Source organism: Paramisgurnus dabryanus, chromosome 13, assembly GCF_030506205.2.
Source record: "Paramisgurnus dabryanus chromosome 13, PD_genome_1.1, whole genome shotgun sequence".
NCBI classification, from domain to species: Eukaryota; Metazoa; Chordata; class Actinopteri; order Cypriniformes; family Cobitidae; genus Paramisgurnus; species Paramisgurnus dabryanus.
Window position 1 is genome coordinate 8903954 of NC_133349.1, and position 22111 is coordinate 8926064.

At 37.7% G+C, this 22111-nt stretch overlaps 1 protein-coding gene across 1 annotated transcript in view; it reads left to right on the plus strand.

Annotated features, from left to right (window-relative positions):
• The first annotated feature begins 505 nt into the window (after window positions 1-505).
• Window positions 506-22111, plus strand: part of LOC135789018 (neural-cadherin) — a 144405-nt gene continuing 122799 nt past the window's right edge. Inside the window, exon 1 of the mRNA XM_065298585.2 lies at window positions 506-1352. Within this exon, the coding sequence (XP_065154657.1) occupies window positions 704-1352 (649 nt within the window). The 5' untranslated portion in view covers window positions 506-703. The remainder of the gene's footprint in view (window positions 1353-22111) is intronic.

A 22111-nucleotide genomic window follows, 5' to 3' on the forward strand; every position in this document is an offset into this window, starting at 1 on the left:
TTAATCTTAGTTAATGTTAATTTCAACATTTACAAAGAAAAAATTATTTTCATTTATTAACCTTGTTTAATACATAATGAAGTTACATGAATGAACAATTAATTATTAAATATTCATATTAATTAACATTAAATACATATTATATTGCTCATTGTTAGTTCTTGTCAGCTAATGCAAACGACTGAGACCTTATTTTAAATTGTTACCAATACTTTTATATTTTAAATTCTGCCCATTTTATAATCTTGGGTATGGATTTGATCCAAAATATACTGTAACAGTGGATACGAGCATTATAATTTCAGAAACTTTAAATGCAAGTTAAAAAAAACTAAAACCTTTTAAAGAATGACCGCTTGTCTACAGTGTTCATTGGATGGGCGGGTATTAACGCCCAGTCCAAGCTCCACATCGCTGTGATTGGTTTAAACTTTGTGGGCGGAGTCCAGGGTACCACATGGAGTCTAGAGATGCTGTGTATCAGTGGATGCGGGAATGAGTGAGAGTGTGCATGAACGATGCCAAACGCGGAGCCATATTAACATCTTACATTAAAAACTGTGGAATTAATGCAGCTTTTGAACAGATATGAATTTCTGCTAACTCGTTTCATTTAACGTTGGCTTAGGCGATATATCTAGCTTATTTTAGTTCATGCGCAAAACTTTTTAAGGACAAATACAATACCAGAATTGATGGAATCATGAGGGCACATTTACTGGATCCGGGATTTTGCCGATCTAGGTGTGCGTGTATTTTAATTACTTTGTTTATCATTTCTTTTGAGATCGTGAATTCAGCTATTTTTCATGGACAAGTTGAGGAAAACGCGCCGGTTGGAACACTGGTCGCTGGGTTTCTTTTACCATTGGGAGACGAATGCAAAGATTCAAACTTGGCAGAACAAAACCTGACTTTGACAGGCGAGAACTCGTCGGATTTTTCACTTGAATATGTGGAAAACAAAGGATTCGTTTTGAAAACCACCAAAACTTTTGACGAAGAATCGAGCTACATACTGAGCGCGCGCCTGTCCGGCTGCAATAGCGTGACGATTTTAGTTGATGTAGTCCAATTTAACGTTAAAAATGAAATAAAAGAAGCACTTGGCCGAAGTAGGAAGCCAAGAGCCGTCTCTGAAGAATTGTCCTACACCGTTACAGTGTCCGAAAACGTGAAAGCAGGAGACTTGATCTTTACGGTACCGGAGCAGAGGTTTGAGAAGAAGTGGTTCGAGGTGATTTCACAGGGAAACTCGCCGGTTCAGATAGAGAGAGAGTCGGGGCGCGTGTACCTAGCGAACCGTTTGGTGTCAACCGCCGAGGTCACGGTTAAAATTCACAACATGAGAGGTAAAGTTGCTACCTTTTCTGTTCATATTTTATTATGAAGTGACATTTTGTTTAATTTTAATGTTTTAAGACACATGTGCTTAAAATGTGAGGAAAACATTCATTTTTATGCATCTACATTATTGATGCATATTGTTGGAAACGAAGTAAAAACACACCTTCGTTTATGTCTGTCAGGTAGAGTCCCATTAGTTAATAAACTGTGGTATAAAACGAAATTTCAATGAAAGCAGCAACATCCCATAAATCTGGATTCCCTTCCTCTCTTACCATCGATATTTCCATCATGGAAATTGGTCTTTCCCTCACAGCTTCACTAAACACAAAATGTTATTTATTTTGTGATAAATTGTAATACAGATTTATTGAACATGATATGACCAAGAGTTTAACAACAGTAATTTGTGTATTTATGAAGTAATGAAGCATACAACATCATATGTAATGCAATATGTAGTTTGTTTTTCTTTAAGCTGATATGTATATGTAGTGTCTATTACACAAAGATTGAATAATATTTGTGCATTCTTCATTATACTGTACTTTACAATAGGGCTGCATAACGATTAATCACAACTAATCGTTTGCAAAATAAAAGTTTTTGTTTACATCATATTTGTGTACTGTGTATAATAATTATGAAAATGCTATATAATTTTAAGAAAAAATATATTTATATATAAAGTATTTATATTTATACATAATATAAATTATATGTATGTAAATATACAAATGTAAATATTTCTACACATATACATGCATATGTGTGTGTTTTATATATACAGAATTATCATATATGATGTAAACAAAAACTTTTATTCTGCAAACAATTAGTCACGATTAATCATTATACAATGTGATTGTAATATTCTATAACTTTTGTCCCATGCAGCTCAAATTGATTATAGGGAGTTCATTAGAGTTGTCAATTTTAACTTTGTTTCACTTTGTTTTATAGTTTTATTTTTCTTAAAGGTGCAGTGTGTGATTTTTAGAAGGATCTCTTGACAGAAATGCAAAATGATATACAAAACTATATTATCAGGAATATATAAAGACCTTTCATAATGAACCGTTATGTTTTTATTACTTTAGAATGAGACGTTTTTATCTACATACCGAGGGTCCCCTTACATGGAAGTCGCCATTTGGTGCCACCATGTTTCTACAGAAGCCCTTTACGCTCAAACTTTTTTTACTAAGTAGTCTCCGAAGATGACATATTTGTCCGGTGCCGGCTACCGTAGCTTCTCTATGCGTTTAAAAAGCGAGGGGTGAGCAGTGAACGGAGCCATTGGTTGCAATTCGCAACCTCACCAATAGATGCCGCTAAAATGTACACACTGCACCTTTAAAGGGACACTTCACCCATTTGCATTAAGCTTTGTATAGTTAGAATCCCAGTCATGTTTTTGAATGGTTGTGGATAATTTCCTCAGTTGCCGCTGAGACAGGAGAAATACAGATTTCAGTGTTGCACTTCCTTCTCTCAATGATGTAAAAATCATCATTTTGCATCATTGAAAGCAGGAAGTCCAATATCTTTGTCAAGGGGTGAGACTACAAAACACCCCTTTTCTCTAGTACATGTTCTTACCATGTTTTCATATTGGGCACAAGCGAGTTTGGAGATTGGATTCATGTTGGCATATGTGATGGTTAGCATTAGTTCTGGCTTTTAAGGTATTTCCAAATAATACTGTTTTGCTAAGCTGTGTTCTTGCTGTAATACGGTAACCAGTGATGTAATGTACAGTACTTTGCCAGGTAAGTACAGTGAATTATCATGAAATGAATACACAATGACATGTTGGCTAAACTGAAATGAGGTCACCTGGTATCATTGAGTATTTGGGTTTAAGTGAATGTAAATGTTATGGAGAAAATCTTCTAATTAAGGCTGTGAGTTTGGGTAAAGTGGTTTAGGTCATGCAGGGCTGATTTCACTAATCAGAGCTCTCAAAGCAAATCTTCATTCTGCTGTTTGTTTGGTGTAATTAGTGATATTTTTTCACCTGGAAGTCACCAGACAGCACATGTGGTGTGGTCTCAGATATCTTCACAGGGGCAGGATGTGTAGTTTACACCGGGGGAAGCAAATGTTTGTTTTTGCAAGCGAGGGTCCAGTCCATCACCTGAATACTACAACGTCGAGGTTGTTTGTGATTCTGATTGAGGTCATTTCGGTGATTGTTTAAGAAAGTGAATCCAGAGATCAGATGCATATACCTCTTGACATGTTTACTGAAATTGCCTGGCTTTTCCTCCTCTAAAGTAATGCTTCCCTGTTTTATTCCCTCGAAAGAGTGCACATTGGTATTCCCTTATAGACGTTCTTTGAGAAATGTGCTGTCTGATACAATGATCCTACATCTCCTGAATGGAGAATTACAGGATAATTTAACTTTGGATGAAAGCTTGTTAGAATGCTTAAGCATCAGCATTCAACCATACAGATGTTGTCTTTTAAATGAAACAAAGCCTGTCCTGCACTCACAAATCTGAGTACCGTCTGCCACATGTCTGGTCTGAAACCCAGGGCAAGTTTGATATTTCAACAGGGCAGACTCTTTTAATACTTTGCAAGACACTAAAGTGTCCTCTTAACAATTCTGTAAGAATACAGCACAATGGGTACACAGTCCTGTTGGCAGCTGGAGAGCTTTGTATCTCATTATCAGAGGCAGTTTGAAGGACTCTCTCACTCCCAACGCTTGCATGGTGAAGTCAAGCCAATGCAAGGTCTTCTGGGAGACAATTATTTTTGAATCTATTGTTTAGCCTCATGCTAACACACTCAGTCCAAGTGCTTTTTAAATGGTGCTGCTTGTTTTGTCCTGTTTACGTGCGAGATTTGGATAAAAACGTCCCATCTTTGTTAATATTAGCAGTCATACTAATAATAGCCCTTGTAGGGTTGGATTTCTGACTCATAATGTAGCATCTTCCAGGAAAATGTTACACAGTAGGACACGTGTAAAGCATTTGTAAAGTTTTATTTCTTTATTTGTTCATTTATGATTTACCTTTGGATTACATTGGATTGAAACATAATTAGCTGTTTATTTGTTTATGTAGCACAAACATACCATTCACACATATAAAATCCATAACGTACCACAAAATCCGTTCAAAATGTTTAGCCCTGTCCCACATAACTTGATTAGAGCTTAATCAGTCCATACATTGCCAGGGTTTCAAACCCACAGACCTATGGAAACACTGTCTACGTACCTTCATTCCTTGTGTCTGGTTGGTGTTTCGACAGCATGCATGCTTTATTATTTGCCTGTCACATTTGTATAACAGCAGCGGTGGATGAGAGACACCAGAACCCTTGACTCGCTCCAGTGTCACTTGCCGTTTAATCAGAAAGCCATTCATAGAGCAGGCGTAACAGTTTGTCCGACACAATTAGCATTAGCATTACTATGCAGCGCGCATAGGGTGGACCGTGGGGCAGCTTTCTAATCCTCATAAAGACCTGTGGTGCCTTCATTGGTTTGGTAAACACTGATAATGGCTTGCGTGCTTTACACACAGACATGTCTTTTCCACCCCAATAAAACTTCTAGAGTCATCTTCAAGAGCTTGTGTGGAGAAGTGAGGAGGCAAGGGTCAACTACTGGATGTTAAACAAAAAAGCAAACATTTAAACCAAGGTTGCTGATGTTCACTCGCAGTGGCTTGTGAATTTATTTTAGATTTGCCATATGAGGTTACTGAGGTGAAGCTGAGTGATATATAACTGATAAAACCGTGGGTGTTGGGTGTACACTCTAACCCAGCATTTGGTCAAAAAGGGATAAACCTAACTGTTGGGTTAAATTAACTCGGGCAATGTTCAAGGGGACATATCATGGAAATCTTTTTCCATGTTTAAGTGCTATAATTGGATCTCCAGTGCTATTAACCTAGAAAATGTGAAAAAGATCAACCCAGTAACTTAGTTTTTGGTAAACCATTCTCTGCAAGCATGTGAAAATAGGTCATTGAAATTTGGCTCCCCCTGTGATGTCAGAAGGGGACAATACCACCCCTTAATATGCACTATCCAACCACGGCAGTGCTATTTAGAGTAGAGATCAGCTCATTTGCATTAAAAAGGACACACCCAAAATGGCACATTTTTGCTCACACCTAAAAAGTAGCAATTTTAACATGCTATTATAAATTATAAATAGTTTTTTTTACCTGACGGGAGGGGTTCTGGTGGACCAATCACAGCCCTTGCGGTCTGCATAGATCTGACGCGCGTTTAAATTTTTTGTCAGGTGCTTATCAGGCTACGCAGAGCTACGCACAGCGTAGAACCTATGCACGACTATAAATCGCCCTTTAGTTCCGGTCATATGGTATGGCAGGCGGGCGGGGGTCTAGGAAAATACTTCCAACGATCCAATCAGATAACAATTCTTAATGTACAAATTCAATTCCAGCCATATCTTTTTTTCATTTAAGAAGCCATTTCTCTCGGATATACGTCACCACTGGGAAAATAAGACAATTGCTTCTATTTCTTGGCTATCAAATTTAACAATCCGTTTATTCGCCTTTTATTAAGTTATTGGACACTGTCACCATCACTAACCTCACTTATGTCAAAAAAATCAAGTCAAAACAGGACTGGGAGGTTAGCGCCATACAACAGCAGGTAATGTGTGTTCATAGCTCAGCGGCAGTGCAGTTTACCAGGCACCTTTTGGCTCAAGTTGCCATTTCTGTCTTGGTGTTGTGTGAAATGTGGGTGTAATTAGGTACTGCTTACCCTTTTGCCTGCCACATGCACTTGATGTTTAGAGGACACATGCACTTGTCCAGCTACACCTTTGCCTATTTTGAGCTCTGTGCACGGCCAGGTCAGGGAGAAGCCTGTCAACTCCTATTATGATACTAGAAAGGGTACAGTATGCTGACTGTGTGCTCACCCACCGACAGCTGAGGACAGGTGGAGAGTCTAGTGCAAGGTTTGTCAGTGAGCTAGTTTACAAGGATATGTTTAAAAGGTTTTTATCAAACTGCTGCCATTGGGTGGATACTGTATGGTGTGATATAGAAGTTAACCAAAAGGTTCTTGGTTTCAATCAAGCCATGCATCACCATTGTGCCTGGAACAGGCAAAGCACTTAACCCCAGGTTTCTCCAAGGGACTGACCCTGCAAAACACTCATGGTGCCGAGATTCCACCACCCCTGTTTTTGTAGATTTTGACAAAACACAAACTTAAAACCATTTCTACCTTGCACAACAAAGTGCTTGAGGAATGATGAATGATAGGTAATGGAGTGTTATTATGTGAGAATTTCACAATATGAAACGGGAATGTTCCAGACAGTGATGATTCCAGCCCTCGGCAGGTGATTAGAGATGTCACTCATTAGTCATCTGAAAAGATGCTCACTTATGCATGCTGTCAGTTTGAGGAGGTTTGTTTACCGCTAGTGGGCCATTAATTACCCCTTCATTGCTTCTGCGCTGACAGTAAATCCAGAAACAAACAATGGCCTGCACTTCCCTCCCCTGCCAGATGCTGTTTTGTACCGCGTGAAATATAGCTGCTAAAATATATAAACAATGACCTGTGATTAAGCTGTAATTTACTTTTAGGTTACTTTATGGAACCTTCTTGCATTCCTTGCCCTTAAATGTCACATTCAGACAGCGGAAGAAATTTAAAGCTCGGAGGCATCGCGGACCACCCGTTTCTCACCCGTTCGTTTGGTTCATACAATTAGTCCATTCCCCATCTGCTGCGGCTAGCCTAAGGACTTGACCATGATCCTTCCTCACACACTTTAGAGAGGACCATTATAGCAATGTGCACAGGAGATTTCACAATGCTCAGAGTTATTTTGAAGATCACACGGTATGTGAGTCTCTGCATATAAGGTGTTGTTTGAGACAAAAGGATTTTAATTGTGCCTTTTTTAATGCATGCTGTCACAAGTGAGCATGTGTGCGAGGGTTCGTAAAAGTTCAGAGACTGCTGCAGGATGAAATGTTGTGAGCAAGCCAAATCTTTACAGAATGATCTTTTTTGGTTGTAAATCAAGCCCTGGAGAGCCGTTTGGGTCGGTTTGAATCAGTGTTACCGTGCTGGTGAGAAAGGAGGGAATGCTTGTGTCCATGGCATGCATATGTTTATGTGGGTATTGGCATGCGTGACCACTGGAAATGAAGTCAAAGCTGTCACTTATTGTTAAGTCTGCTACTGGAAGACAGAGAAATATTTTGCATATATTTTAAGCTATATATTAATCACATTTACACATTTGTGACCCTGGACCACAAAACCATGAGGGTCATTTTTTTAAATTGAGATTTATACATCACATGAAAGCAGAATAAATAAGCTTTCCATTGATGTATGGTTTGTTAGAAGTTTGGCTGAGAGACAACAATTTGAAAGTCTGGAATCTAAGGGTGCAAAAAAATCTAAATACTGAGAAAATCGCCTTTAAAGTTGTCCAAATTCGTTAGCAACACATATTACTAATGATACATTTTTTTATATATTTTTATGGTGGGACATTTATAAAATATCTTCATGGAACATGATCTTTACTTAATATCCTAATGATTTTTGGCATAAAAAATATAATTATTATCCATACAACAATTTGTTGGCTATTGCTAAAGTATACCAAAGCTACTTATTACTGGTTTTGTGGTTTATCCAAAGCAACTTATGGTGCATTACAAGGTATACAGTTTTTATTAGGGGTGTCACGATTCTCCAAATCCTCGATTCAATTACATTTTCGTCACGGTTCGGTTCAATTCTCGATTTTTACCTTTTTTTTTTGAAAGCACAAAAAAATGCTATGCCATTTTTCGACTAGACTTTTATGAAATATAATATCTGACCTTGAACCTGGAGATGCCCTGCCATGTTTGTTGTGCTGCCAGTGAAAAAATATGGTACACGCACATTCCTGATAAAACGAAACTTCCTGTCAGATGAACATCTGTCAGTACTTTGCACCTTGTCATTTAAACGCGAGCGGGAGTAATGGCGAGTTTATATGGACGCAAACTAATATGATGTCAGATTCCGCTGCTTGTGTTGTAAGTACACATGCTGCACAGTGTTTGGGAAAGTTACTATTAAAAGTAATGCATTACAATATTAAGTTACTCCCCAAAAAAAGTAACTAATTGTGTTACTTAGTTACTTTTCATGGAAAGTAATGCTTACGTTACTTTTAAGTTACTTTTGCGCTACTTTTGCGTTACTTTTGTGTTACTATTTCTTACTTGGCTGAGGCTTGATCTCTTTCAGGCCTTGCAGGTGTTTTTTATGATCGCAAAAATGTCAAGCTCTGGCCTGCCATCTCCGTTTCTGACTCAAACTGTTCCCGCTCAGGCGCACAGAGTGCGTAAACCTACGTTAATATGTTCAGTTTAATTCAGTACATTATTTTATTTTTAAATTGAATTAATTCAACTGAAAAGTAACTTTCATTACTTTTTTAAAAAGTAACTCAAATATTAATGTGTACATTTATAAAGTAATGCGTTACTTTACTCGTTACTTCAGAAAAGTAATATTATTACGTAATGCGCGTTACTTGTAATGCGTTACCCCCAACACTGGTTTTGTACATGTATATGTTAGAGCTTTGTCTGAATTTTTAGCGCAATTAATTAAATACGATTGCGCAACTTGTACACGCTTGCAAAATGAAACTGCGGAGATCAGCCGCTTTAGTTTTATCAATGAAAGGCTAAAAATAGCGCTGTAAACCATGTGTTCGTTCCAGAAGTCAAAAAAGATAGAAAACATTGTGTTTAGTACCTCAGATTAGATAAATGGAAGGAGAGTCGATGGTCTCCTGTGGCTGTTCGAACATACATTCAACCACATGTGCTTTTATACTACAAAAGCTTGGCAAGCCGAACATGATATGGGGCGTGGCAGCATCGACGATTCCATTGTTTAATTCGAAGTTCGAGATTGTGACTTAATTTCGATCGATTTCGATTAAAAATCAAGACACCATTCGTTTTAATCAGTTTAAGGTTCGAGTCTTTTCCATTTCACCTTGATAATGGACCAAGCGAGACAGCAGGGGAACAAACCCAATCCCAGTCGATGTTGAGGTACATGAAACAAGACTATTATAAGACAAACACAAAGAAAAAACCCACGATGGGGAAAACCTTACTAGAAATAAACAGACTACACAGGACTGACTCAAACAAACAAAACTGAATGAAGGACTCAACCCATTCAGGGGCTGTACACAAGCCATTCGCCGCGATCCAGGGAGACCTGACAGACAACACGACATGAACAAGGACATGACTTGATATAAACATATAAATACACAACACAGGTGCACAGGATGCTAGACAACAGGGCATTATATAAGGGAACAAATCAAGAGGGAACAGTGAGGGGTGGGGACATAAACGAGACACAGCAGCACACGGCCCAAAAAAAGGCCATGTGCTACAACACAAAACTTGAGTACCGCCACGATCCTGCCACATGACCATGAACAACCATTAACAACCACGATAGGAGGGCAGGATCATGACAGAAACCTTACTTCTTAAAATGTAAATTGGTGAAAAAAATACAGTTTGTTTTTTATAAAAAAATATTGATTTGAAATATTTTATTTGCTCATTAATTTTATTTGCTCATGCAGACCTTCTGCGAGGAAAACCTGTTTACCATAGGTTTTAAGATAGGATTAGACAAGACTTTCAAATGTCTCAAACACTATTTGGTTTAATCATTTGAAAATATAATGTCATATATGTTATTAAAAACTTATGAAATTTAATTTTTGTGTAATATTAAACTGTATACTCTGGGTTACCATATGTTATTAGTTATGAGCGGTTGTTATCTGAAAAAACAAACCTGGCAATGTTGCGACTGGCCAATCAGAATCAAGCATTCCAACGAGCCGTGTAATAAAATTCTTAATCCATAATACATACTCACCCTCATACCATCCCAGATGTATAAGACTTCCTTTCTTTAGTTGAACATGAATAATTTTATATTAAATGTTGTCAAAATGTTATCTTCTATACAGGGGTCAACATGGCAAAGCCCACGAAAGCAAAGACACAAGAGAATTTGTATATTTGGGTGAACAATTCCAGTAATTTTTTCTCTCTTTCAGTTTTCCTGCTCTATATTTGTTTCTGTTTTAATCTCTATGTCCATATCGTGTCCTCTTGGTTAATTGAACTTCATGCCAACCTGGTCGCCCGGCTGTCCCCTATAATAGTTTATTGACAAGATATATAGAGTGGCCCAGAGCCATGACATTTTTAATGATTCATTAGGACAAGGTCATCAGAAAGCTCCATCCTCTCACCCTACGCTAAACCGCACCAAGCCTCAGCCACATGGGGGCTGCCATTTCGGCCTCTGTTTTTCATCTTAATTGTTCGATTGGTCACGCTGACTTAGATTTATTTTGACTCTTGCAGAAGAACACTGTCTTTTCTCCGTCCTTTTCGACAATCTCTCACTTTCACAGCAAAAGGAAATTGCTCTTGAAACGCTTTCAATTTAAACCTTCCGCTGTGAGGATTGAGTCACAAATTTATTTATCAAAGCTGGCGATCAGCAATTCGGGCTAATGGAACTCGTATCAGTCAGCCTGAAAACAAACAAAGAGATAAAAACATCCCATTCGGCCAATGAGGGGTTTTGATTTGTCTTTCAATCTAGCTGAACACGGTTCCATTAAGAGATCAATGAGGACGAACCGTTCCCTTTGTGTGGAAAGTCCAGCCACTGGAAAGAATTGCACAATGCTCATCATAGGGCTGCACGATTCAGAGAAAAAATCTAATTGCGATTTTTCTTATCAAAATTGCGATTCGCGATTTAAAGTGCGATTCATTAGTATATAATAAAAGAGCTACATCCATGTTTGTTGTGGTGGTTTTAATAGCACCAAAGAAAGATGCTGTGCTACTGTTTATTTAAAACCTCTTAAACATTGTACCAAGTTCTCTGCAGGACTTTGCTCTTTTGCAGACAAACTTTTTTTTATCTAAGAACATTAAAATACACTTTAACAAAAATGTATTGAAAGTTTTATTTAAAATAACATATAGGCCAATGTATTTTGGCTGTCACTAAAACAATGCTTCTGACAAGCAAATGTTTAGTTTTTTCTTTTAATCATACGACTATACTCATCTTGTTTTACTTTTCAGGCATCTGTAATAAATGTAAATATATTAGTTATTAGAATCTATGATTTAACATAAGCAAAAAATACAAATAAAACACTGCACAGTCCTCACTGTATGATTTTAAATGTGGAGCTGCAGAAGCTTGTTCAGTTAAGAGTAAGGAGTGATTTTAATTTTTGGTGTGTAATAAACATTTCTGACACAGAAAGCACCAGGTTACTGTCACTTTAAGACACAAGACAGCTTTAAAACTGCTCTGCTTCAATATACTGATAAACATCCAGCTGTTTATGTCCACTTAGACGAGAAAGAAAACTTAAGTTTAGTGATCACGCGTGTGCTGACTGCTCTCTGTGTGCGCGCTTCATGAACCCTAGTGCCTGTAAATATTCAAAGCGGTGCAGATGTGCGCGTGCAAGAAAGTATAATGTACCTCTTTCGTCTGCTGTGTTCTGGGCTTTAATGAAAGCTCCTTATAGTCTGATGAGGCGCCTGTCATTGTTTGCGATGCATGACGAGAAACGGACGTATATAAACCTTTCTTTAAGTCCAACATTACACAAAAGGGAAATGTTCTCGCGCATTTCTGTCCTTTCATTTGCCGGTTAATGAGTTATAATGGGTTTTAAAATGACTGAATCCAAAATCTGACAACTTCATGACATTCCGCGTTGTGCAGTTAATTCCATTTGTATGCATTTCACGATTCTGTCCGTGTTTTCCGCATCGCGGAAATCATATGGCCGTACACTTTGTTGAGGAGTTGAACTGCTGCTCGCGCTCATGTTTTCCAAATGACGTTATCTGACGTGTAGTCAGCACCTCAGTGTTAATGCACTCTATTGGTTTAAACTGCATCAAATGTAAAATGCGCATGAAGCGAACTGTCAAAAACTGCGTACTAGATGATTGTTATATTTGATAGTTTTGAATCGAAATAATCGCATCTCTTGCGATTCAAAAATCGCATCCATTCACATCGCGATTTCGGTTTAAAAAACGATTAATCGTGCAGCCCTAGCTCATCATTGTGTAATAGCCCTTGGAAATTTAAGGTGGGATGCTTAATGTGTGATTGTCCACCTGACATAGTGCAGCTTGTTTGTGAAAAGTAAATCTTCCTTTAAAACAAGAGGTTTGTGAATAATTTAGGTCCAAAGGTTTCAGCTGATTAAGAATTTTGGAACCACTGAATTAGATAGAAAATTGGTGAGGTGGCATTCAAAAATTCGGTAAGCTTGATTTGAACTCATGTTGTTGGTACATTTGTGTAAGGATATTTCTTCCTCGCTCTTGCAGTCTTTGTTTTCCACAGACTAAAGCTGATTCGATATGACCACAGATAAACATTATTGAAGTTATTTGACAGTTAGAGTCATTAACATGAAAATTGTATCCGACTGGTTTGTTGGCCAAGCATTTCAGTACAGTTTGTGATATCAGCATGTTTAGTCGTATTCTCTTTCTTTGTGCAGGGGAAATGAGAGCTGTCCAAAGCCCTGACACTCAGTAATTATGTGAACTCAGTTTGTAGCATCTCTCTGTCTTTTCTTTCTGAGTTTGCTTGCATCTGCCGAATATTGGTAGTTGTTAATGCCATTGTGGCTGGAAAAAAGTTAACCATTGCATGCATTGTTAAAGGTGCGATCTGTAACTTTTGCCTCTCTATCGCCATCTTTGATTGCAACATAAAATTGCAGGTTACTTTATGTACTAAACTTGAGGTGTATCAAAAAACTTAGTAATCATTATGCTTACCATTGTGAATGGTTGAAAGATAAGGAGACAAATTTAAACACTGATTGTTTACTTGCTCAATAACTGAGTTTTATTTATTTATTTATTTTAAAGTTACGAATTGCACCGAATGCCTTAGTATAGATTAGAGCTGCAACTAACGACTATTTCTTCTGTCGACTAATCTAGCGATTATTTTTCCGATTAGTCGACTACTCTAACGATTATTTTTTTTTATTAATATAGTGTTCTTTTTTTGATTAGCTATTTAATCTGTTGGATAATCTGTTTTTCTACTCTCTGTCTGATCTGACAGTCATTGTTTGTTTTATTGTATTTTAACACAACTGAATGCTATTTTCACATATTATCTGTTCTGTTGTCAGACATAAAGACTATTAAAATAGTGACTAAACATGACCCAATAACCTTGTGTTTAATCCAACCAGCTGTTACTTTAACTACTACAGTAAGTTACTAAAATCTTGATTTATAAATGCGTCATCGCAGACAATTTGGCGCAAATTAAACTTGGCGCACAAGCAAACAGAACCAGTGTGTGTGGGAAAACACTGCTAACCTTTCATGATAAACTCGAATCAGTCGTCTTCTCTGTCAGTAACATCTGACGTTTACGTGAAAATGCAAGTACACAGAGGAATCCGTATGGAAAACACAGCCAACTTTTAATTCTTTCACTCAGTGTCATGTGTGAGAGGTGCTGTCGAGGGGCTTCACGCAGAGAGAGAGAGAGAGAGAGAGAGAGCGCGCGTGCACAAGAGAGTCACCACCGAATGCTAACAACAATAAATAAAGCCGTTTTAAATGAAAATAAAAATGTAAATATTGCGGCCATTGTTGATTTTGTGGCGTACACAAACAAATCAATGTATGGAAAACACTGCCAGGAGCAGAAGCCGCCATTACGCAAGATGAATGTAAACAGCGTGACGCGTCGACGCATTTTACGCATGTCGACGCATTTTCGTAGTCGACGTAATCAATGACGTCGACGCGTCGTTGCAGCACTAGTATAGATGATTTCATCGGACGCACGTGCGTGATGCAATACGTGTCTGGTCCGAACTTTACTTCCAGTTTCAGTTTTTTTAATGGTCTGCCTAGTTGCTAAACTGAACTCTTGAACAAACACCTCGTCCTAGGTAATCTATGTGTTGTTTATTTTGCTTGTTATATAAATAAACTACGTTTAAAGTACTTTTTTGTTTTTTATTCTTAGCAGAGTTTACCGGAAGTTACCACGTTGACCACGAAAGATGCTTGTTTATGTTGTTACTGCTGAAACCGTCTATAAGAGATGCACTGATATATCGGCCAATAATCGGTATCGAACAATAAAAGCAATTTTTCTCACTATCGGCCGATAGTTTTAAAAGCACCTATTTCATTGCTAAAAACAACGTTATTTTGTGTATTTGGTATAATACAATGTGTTAGCGTGGATTATGAAAAAAAAAACATTATTTTCCACATACCGTACATTTTTATAGCTCCAGATACTGTCTTCATGAAACTCACAGATTTTGTACAAAACTCATTGATTTTTAAAGCTCTGTGTCCCTGATTGGCCAGCTTATCTCTACGTTTTGATTGACCTGAATACCTCTGACGTCAGCCTGAAATGTGACGCTCCTTACCATGTTTGAAAGATTCGCTCACAATGCAATACTAACAGGAGTTAACTTACAGGCTGAGTCCAAAGTGGGAGGAATTATGATAATGTCGGTCTTGTCTACGTCACCAATCCCAGGAAGTAAACTGTTCCCTATAATCAGTGTGTTTGTTGTAGTCCAAGAAAAGACATTTGCGATGGAGACGATAACTCACGTCATCGTTTACTTTGGGGTTTGTACATTTTGCATATCGTTAACATGTACTAATACACACGTACACACCAAAAGAAATGTAAATTCGTCAATTGGACCATAGGAGCTCTTTAAAAACAACCAGTTATCATGGCCGATATATATTCTCAATCAAAAGAGAACAGGAAAAGGCAATGAATTTGAGGCTGTGTATAGAAAATGTAAAGAAACATCACTAGTTTAATGTTAAATATTAATGGTCATTATGTGACTAAATAACATTCAGAAAATGTAATCTTGCATTAGAATTAGAATTTAGTTAATGCAAGTTAATATAATCACCAAATTAACGCCATTGGTATCGGCAGATATAACTCGAAATCATCGGTATCGGTGGGAAAATTTTATCTCGGTGCATCTCTACTAATTACATATGCATATTTGCACTTACAACCCAGTGGCAAAGAATAATTACAATCTGTATTCTTGTCTTACTTTCGGTCCCATTACTGTGACCCAGATACACAGTATGTTGTGCACCTGGGCCTGCAAGGCTTTTAGCCCACAACTGGAGGCACACCTGTGCCCCCCCATACACACAAATGCTCTGTAGAGTCCAACACCAGCTGTCCCTGGCCCGTTTGGGTAAAACTAATGGGAGATGAATTTATGGTTGTCAGAGGAGAAAAGTTGGTTTTGATGAGCAGCGAGTCTGACAGGGGTGGGGGACATATCAACATGTGTTCCCAAGCTTCAAAACCGTGATGGGAAATCAATATTATGCAAGCACCGAGTTGAATCTCTCCAGTGTTACTGTCGATTTCCTATGGAGCCATGGCACAGTCCTAGACGATAATTTGCATATTGCTGTGCAGCTCCCTCTTTTGAAATGCCAACTTCAAAGAGCGCAAATAAACTGACAGTAAATAGGACTCGTTTAAAGATTTAAAAGCTGCAGAAATCAATTAAGCAAACACACAAAGATTTCTTTGGTTTGTACACGGTAGAAAATCAACAAATAAACATAGTTGGGGATTTTCTGTTTAATTGGAGGCTGTCAGAAATGTCTGGCTAAAGTAATTTCTTGCAATAGACACTTACCTATAGTGCAGATGTGTGGCCCTGTGGGAAATACTTTACAGGACCTTTACAGTAAAATAACTCTTAAACTAAAATAGATGGTAAATTATAGTAAACATTATTTTGTGTATGTTATTCAAGTGTGATTTAAGGTTATTTATTGATTTATTTATTACATACAGTAAATATTATATTAGTGACTTTGCTAGTTTGTTTTTGTCATGTAAATGTCAGTATTTGAGAGTGAGAAACAAATAAATAGAAATAAAGAGCATTTAAAATATTATGTAATTATTTACTCACCCTTATGTTGTTACAAACCTGTATTAATTTCTTTGTTCTTCTGAACACAAAGGAACATATTTTGAGCAAAATTTGTAACCAAACCATTTTTTGAGCACCACTGACCACCATAGTAGTATTAATCTTACTATGGAAGTCAATGGTGCTTCTGTTTCCTGCTTCATTACAAATATCATTTGTGTTGAGCAGAACAAAGCTATTTATACAGGTTTGTGACAACATGAGAGCGAGTAAATGATGACAGAAAATCAGACTTTTTCCATGTTTAAGTGCTATAATTGGGTCTCTAGTGTTTCCATCAACCTCAATGTGTTAAAGAACAACCCAGTAACTTAGTTTCGGTAAACCATTCTCTGCAAGCATGTGAAAAATAGGTCATTGAAATCTGGTTCCCATTGTCATGTCCAGGGCTTGACATTAACACCCGCCAACCCGCCAAATGCGGGTAGATTTCAGCTGTGGCAGGTTAGACGGCCAATCCCACTAGCCACTTTGGCAGGTTGAATATAATTTTTTAATTGTAGTTTTCTTAAAAGTTATGCCAAATGATAAACAATGCGCAATGTGACACTGGGAAACTACATCTCCCATGAGCACTCTGCACCCAGCACAGAGACCGTTTGTTGAGACACGCGCACGATCAGCGGAGCTTTGCGTACCAAAGCACCACCTTCCAGAGCTTGACAGTACTTATGCTGTTGTTAATAAATATTTAAAGTGGTTGTCGAGGGGTTTTGTGTTTATCTTTTCAGTTAATCTACAGCCCTGCTCCACTTTTAATATATTCATCCAAAGTTAATCTATTTACGCCTTACAAGCATGTTTTTCATGCACCTAAATATATGATATGATCTATACCAGGGGTTCTCAAAGTCCGGACTCCGGTCCGGATCCGGACCCGACGGCAACTTGATCCGGACCCGCGTCCACTTCATATTACAAGTGCATTAATTTCTATGTAATTGATTAAATGTGTGCATTTGCTATTTTACAAATGCATATTAAACTTGTAAACCATTCGTTTAGTTATTTTTAGATTTAAGAGTATTCCTGGTCCGAAAATAAAACGAGTTATTTAAAAATTTCCCGTGTGACGCTGTAGCCATCACACCCAGTTATTATGCACAGCTACTTCATGTACTACGGCTTTTGATCAGTCCTTACCAATCACTGTTGGTTTGAGTCGTTTAACATGCATTTAAAAAAGCAACACTCGTCAAACATAATCATTATACATATGCTTTATTATCATGAAAATACCTGAAAAGGTTTGAAGAACAGCAATATAAATATATCCTTAAGACATTTCCTGGAGCTCCGTGTGTCTGGTTCTTCGTCTGCAGCACATATTAAGTTTCTGCCCAAGAGCGCCCCCTGGCTTTTGGATGTAGCGTCATTTCACCGTAATTCATTGAGAAGCATAGCAAGCATCATCAGCCAATTTATAGGTGCACCCCTAATTTTGGTCAGTGTCTCTGCCTACCAACCACACTTTTTTTTGCCATGGTTTATGCATATGATGGAGAACAAACTGTGCCATTTCTCTAATTAGGTTGCTCTGTATTTTGCACCTGGTTACTTTTGGCATATTTCTTGTGTTTATTTATTTTATTTTTTTTTACTTTAAATGCAAAATACACTTATGTTTTTCCCAAACTATTTGTGTTGATTTGTTATATAAACAAATGATTTACATAAAGTTTTTCCGGACCTATGAAAATTATGGGAATTCAGATTTGGACCTTTGAATGTAAACTTTGAGAACCCCTGATCTATACTGATATTCCTGGTATATACCAGCTAATAAATTGGGTGGTCAGACTGCATTTGAAATTCAATCTGCATCTAATTTAGCTAAACCAAGTAAATTTGCTCGAATTAAGACATTTTAGGATGCCAAAGTCAAGTTTAATCATATAAAATTTATTTTACCAGCAACAAAATTGTGGCCAGTGAAAATGCTGAGTGGCTAGTAACTTTGGAAAACAACTAGCCACTTTGGCTGGTGAGCAAAAAAGTTAATGTCAAGCCCTGGTGATGTCAGAAGGGGATAATACCGCCCCTTATTCTGCACTATTCAACCACAGCACTACCATTTAGTGCAGAGATCAGCTCATTTGCATTTTAAAGGACATACCCAAAAACGGCACATTTCTGCTCACACCTACAAAGTGGCAATTTTAACATGATATAATAAATTATCTATATGCTATTTTGAGCTAAAACTTCACATACGTACTCTTTAGACACCAACAGTTTATTTGTTCTTTCTTTTTTTATTAGATATGGGTCACTAGGAGAAACAAAGATGTGAGTAGTGTAATAGTACTCTTTGACACAGTAAGCAATAGTAATAGTAATGGTTGTCTTAGCAAACACCACTAATAGTATCAGACCTTGTGTCTTCTTAAGGAAAAATAAAAGAAGTGTCTTGTCTTCACAATAAAGATTTGTGAGACTGTGATACTTTATTGTTTCTTCACACTTCATGCTCTGAGGTCCAGCAGGTCAGGTAAGCTGAAACCATCTTCACTGCGTGGGAAGACAGGCTTGGAAATTTACCTCTTACATTCCTGTCATATAAAAACCTAATGGAAAGCATTTAACGTGCATTCAACGCTTGTTTGATTGCTTTGTTGGACAAAAACCAAGAAGAAGAGTTGCAGAGATGAGAGTAGTTACAGGTCTATTGACATTTGCAAATACTCTGCTTTTTTACCTATTTCTCATAACACCATTTAAAGTGAACTTACGCTGCCTTAAAAATAGAAATGTATATAAAAACTTTGTGACTTGGTTAAATTGATAGTGTATTTAACTACTCCCCCCTTTGTTGCCTCAAACCAGTAGGCCTATGTCTTTATTTTGTGGAAGTTTTGTTCTTCTGATTTTTTCTTCATCCTTCTTTTTACTTTTTTACCTCACTTTTATAAACTTGTTCGTCGACCGTGCCTACCCTTTCTCTCCGTGCTGTATGTCTGCGAAGTCTGATTCCTAATCTGATTTAGCTGATCATATTTTCATTTCCTGAGCGTAGTTATGTGCTTTTATGCTCCTTTACTAAATCACAGAGCGTAAAACTTTAAATGGCACTTTGGAAGAAAACAGATGTTTCGCCAATCATCTCTCTGAAATAGAGTGCTAACAACAGCATCCCGCTCCCATCAACTCATGAAATCTGCCCAAAACAGACAAAAAGAGCGGCCCTAACAAGAACATTATGCCTGCCTGGTCAGCATGCTGACATTTTATGTGAACCCATTCTCGAGCGCGTCCCGCGGAGCCAGATTGCTTAGTCGGAAAGTGATTGGAAACATGAAAGCTGCATTGTGTTGCCCTGAGCCATATCAGATTCAAAGCCGAGTCCAAACGACATTCTTCCCTAGTGCTGAGAAAGAAAAAACACAAATGATTCTCCAGAAACCAGGCCATTACGACCACGAGGCATTTCCGCATCCACAGGCAAATGCCGCGCAGCATAACCGAAACCGAAGGCTGCTCTTGATTCCATCATGTCTTCCTGCTGTTTTGGCTGCTTGGTTTCTCTATTTGATGTTGTTGTTACATCATTTTATAGTCCAGCACCTTAACAGATCCAATGAATTATTAAGAGTTTTGATCTCATGTACTATTTATGATCTTAAACAACACTTCCCGGCTCAGTGTAGCTTACTGGTTAGCCAAAAAAAGAAATAAATAAATATGCAAAGCCCAGCATCGTTCAGTTTTGATTCAGTGTCTTGATGTCAGCGGATCCTGTATGCACAGTGAGCAGATGTGATTTCAAAGATTAATGGAGGTAACTACAGGGGTCTGTTTTGTGTGAGTCTTGCAGGCTATTTAAGACGCCTGCTCGCCAAGCAGGGTATTAAGGCTTCAGCTGCAGCTTGTGGAGTGTTTGTTGATTTATGAACAGGCAGAAGAGACTCAGTTAAACAGAAGGTTCCCTTAATGAGCAGACTGTATGAAGTTTTAACCCTCTTTCTCTCATGCTCGGTACATCGTGAAGGGTTCTGTCTTCAGAGCTTCATGGTGGGTCCATGCGACCTCTCTAGCCTTTGTGCTCTTCAGGCTAGTGGTCCTTCAGCGCATCTTAATGCACAGCAAGTTTTCTTTGAAATATATTTTTGAAAAAGATGGAATTATGCACATTCATATACTTTATTGCTAACACTTCTATGAATAAAGAAAAACCTTGCAAGCAAAATATTGTGTGTAATAGACGTCTAGCCGTACAAACAATTCCCAGACGTCTAGGCTAAAAAAAGGTAAAATTAGGTCTGTCAGTGAAAATTGAATAGACGTTTAACCATAGCCCAAGAATAAATGAATTAAATAAATAAATGAAACCAAACACCTTGTTATCACTGTGGACTTGTCTTTCACTCTCAGAAAAAAGGTACAAAAGTTGTCACTGGGACGGTACCTTTTAAAAAGGTCCTAATATGTACTATTTTATTGTTAAGTACTGTTAAGTTAACTATTGTTAAGTCAATGTAAAGACGCATTGACTCGCTTCTGAAGGTCTCATGGCGCGAATTAGCCGTTTAGCGCGGCGCGTTAGAAGTGATTCCGCCTCATTCACGCGTCTAGTTCTAATGGCGCAAATTGAGCGTTGGAAATGCGCGAGTTGAAAAATTTTAACGTTGGCGGAAAAACTTACGCCACGTTAACGAATCAGGAGCTTGCTCTAGTAGTGACGTGATTACAGGAAGCGAGCGGAGTCGCAGAATCCCCTCCCATGACGCGAATTTCCATGTGAATGTCTCGATGACTAGAATTTCACGCACGGCTTTCATGTTAACTTATTTAACAGGTACAACTTAATTAGCAAATCAGCCTACATATACATAACTACATGTACCTCAGTCCTGAGATCGTTTTCCGAAATCCCTCCACCACCCAAACTCCCCACTCTAATCTGTTTTTATCCCACTTTTGGGATGGGAGAGTTCTCCCGGTTCGGTCCATACCCTGGATTCGGAGTTCAGGCTTCACTACGGAGTCCGTAGCCTCCCCAAGGACAGCACGCCAAAATATGGTTACTTTTGCAATCTGATAAGATGTAAGGCCAAACTTTTGTACCTTCTTGTACCTTTTTTCTAAGAGTGTTCATGATAAAATATACATCTTGCAAGTTAATTTGGCAAAATGTCATGTAACAAAATAAAATTTTATTTTGGCTAGAAGAGTCAGACTATAACAAGTTTGTAGTTAACCAATACTGTGAAATGACGCCTTTTGCTTGCTGGGAATAAAGGAGACAATTTACAGTAAAAAAATACAGAGCTACAGCATGTAAAGACTGTAAAAAATAATACGCTGGATTTATTAAAAAATATAGTGATTCATTTTTGCATCCACTTTTTAAAGTAAGTTTTACTTGAAATTTTAATTATAAAAGCAAATGGATGCAAAATTGATGTACTATATATTTAAATAAATACAGCCTTAATTTTTTTCACTTCTAAGTTGGTCTTAGAAAGTTTTGATAAGAAATGTTTGAGTTCATATAGATATCCCTGACTTTTGAGATATGCTGGCAAATACATGGGCAGGATGAGAGATAGAAGCAGTTTGATTTGCATCACACTTGTTGCTTACAGCAAGGGTCAGATTATCATTCAATCAAGTTAACAA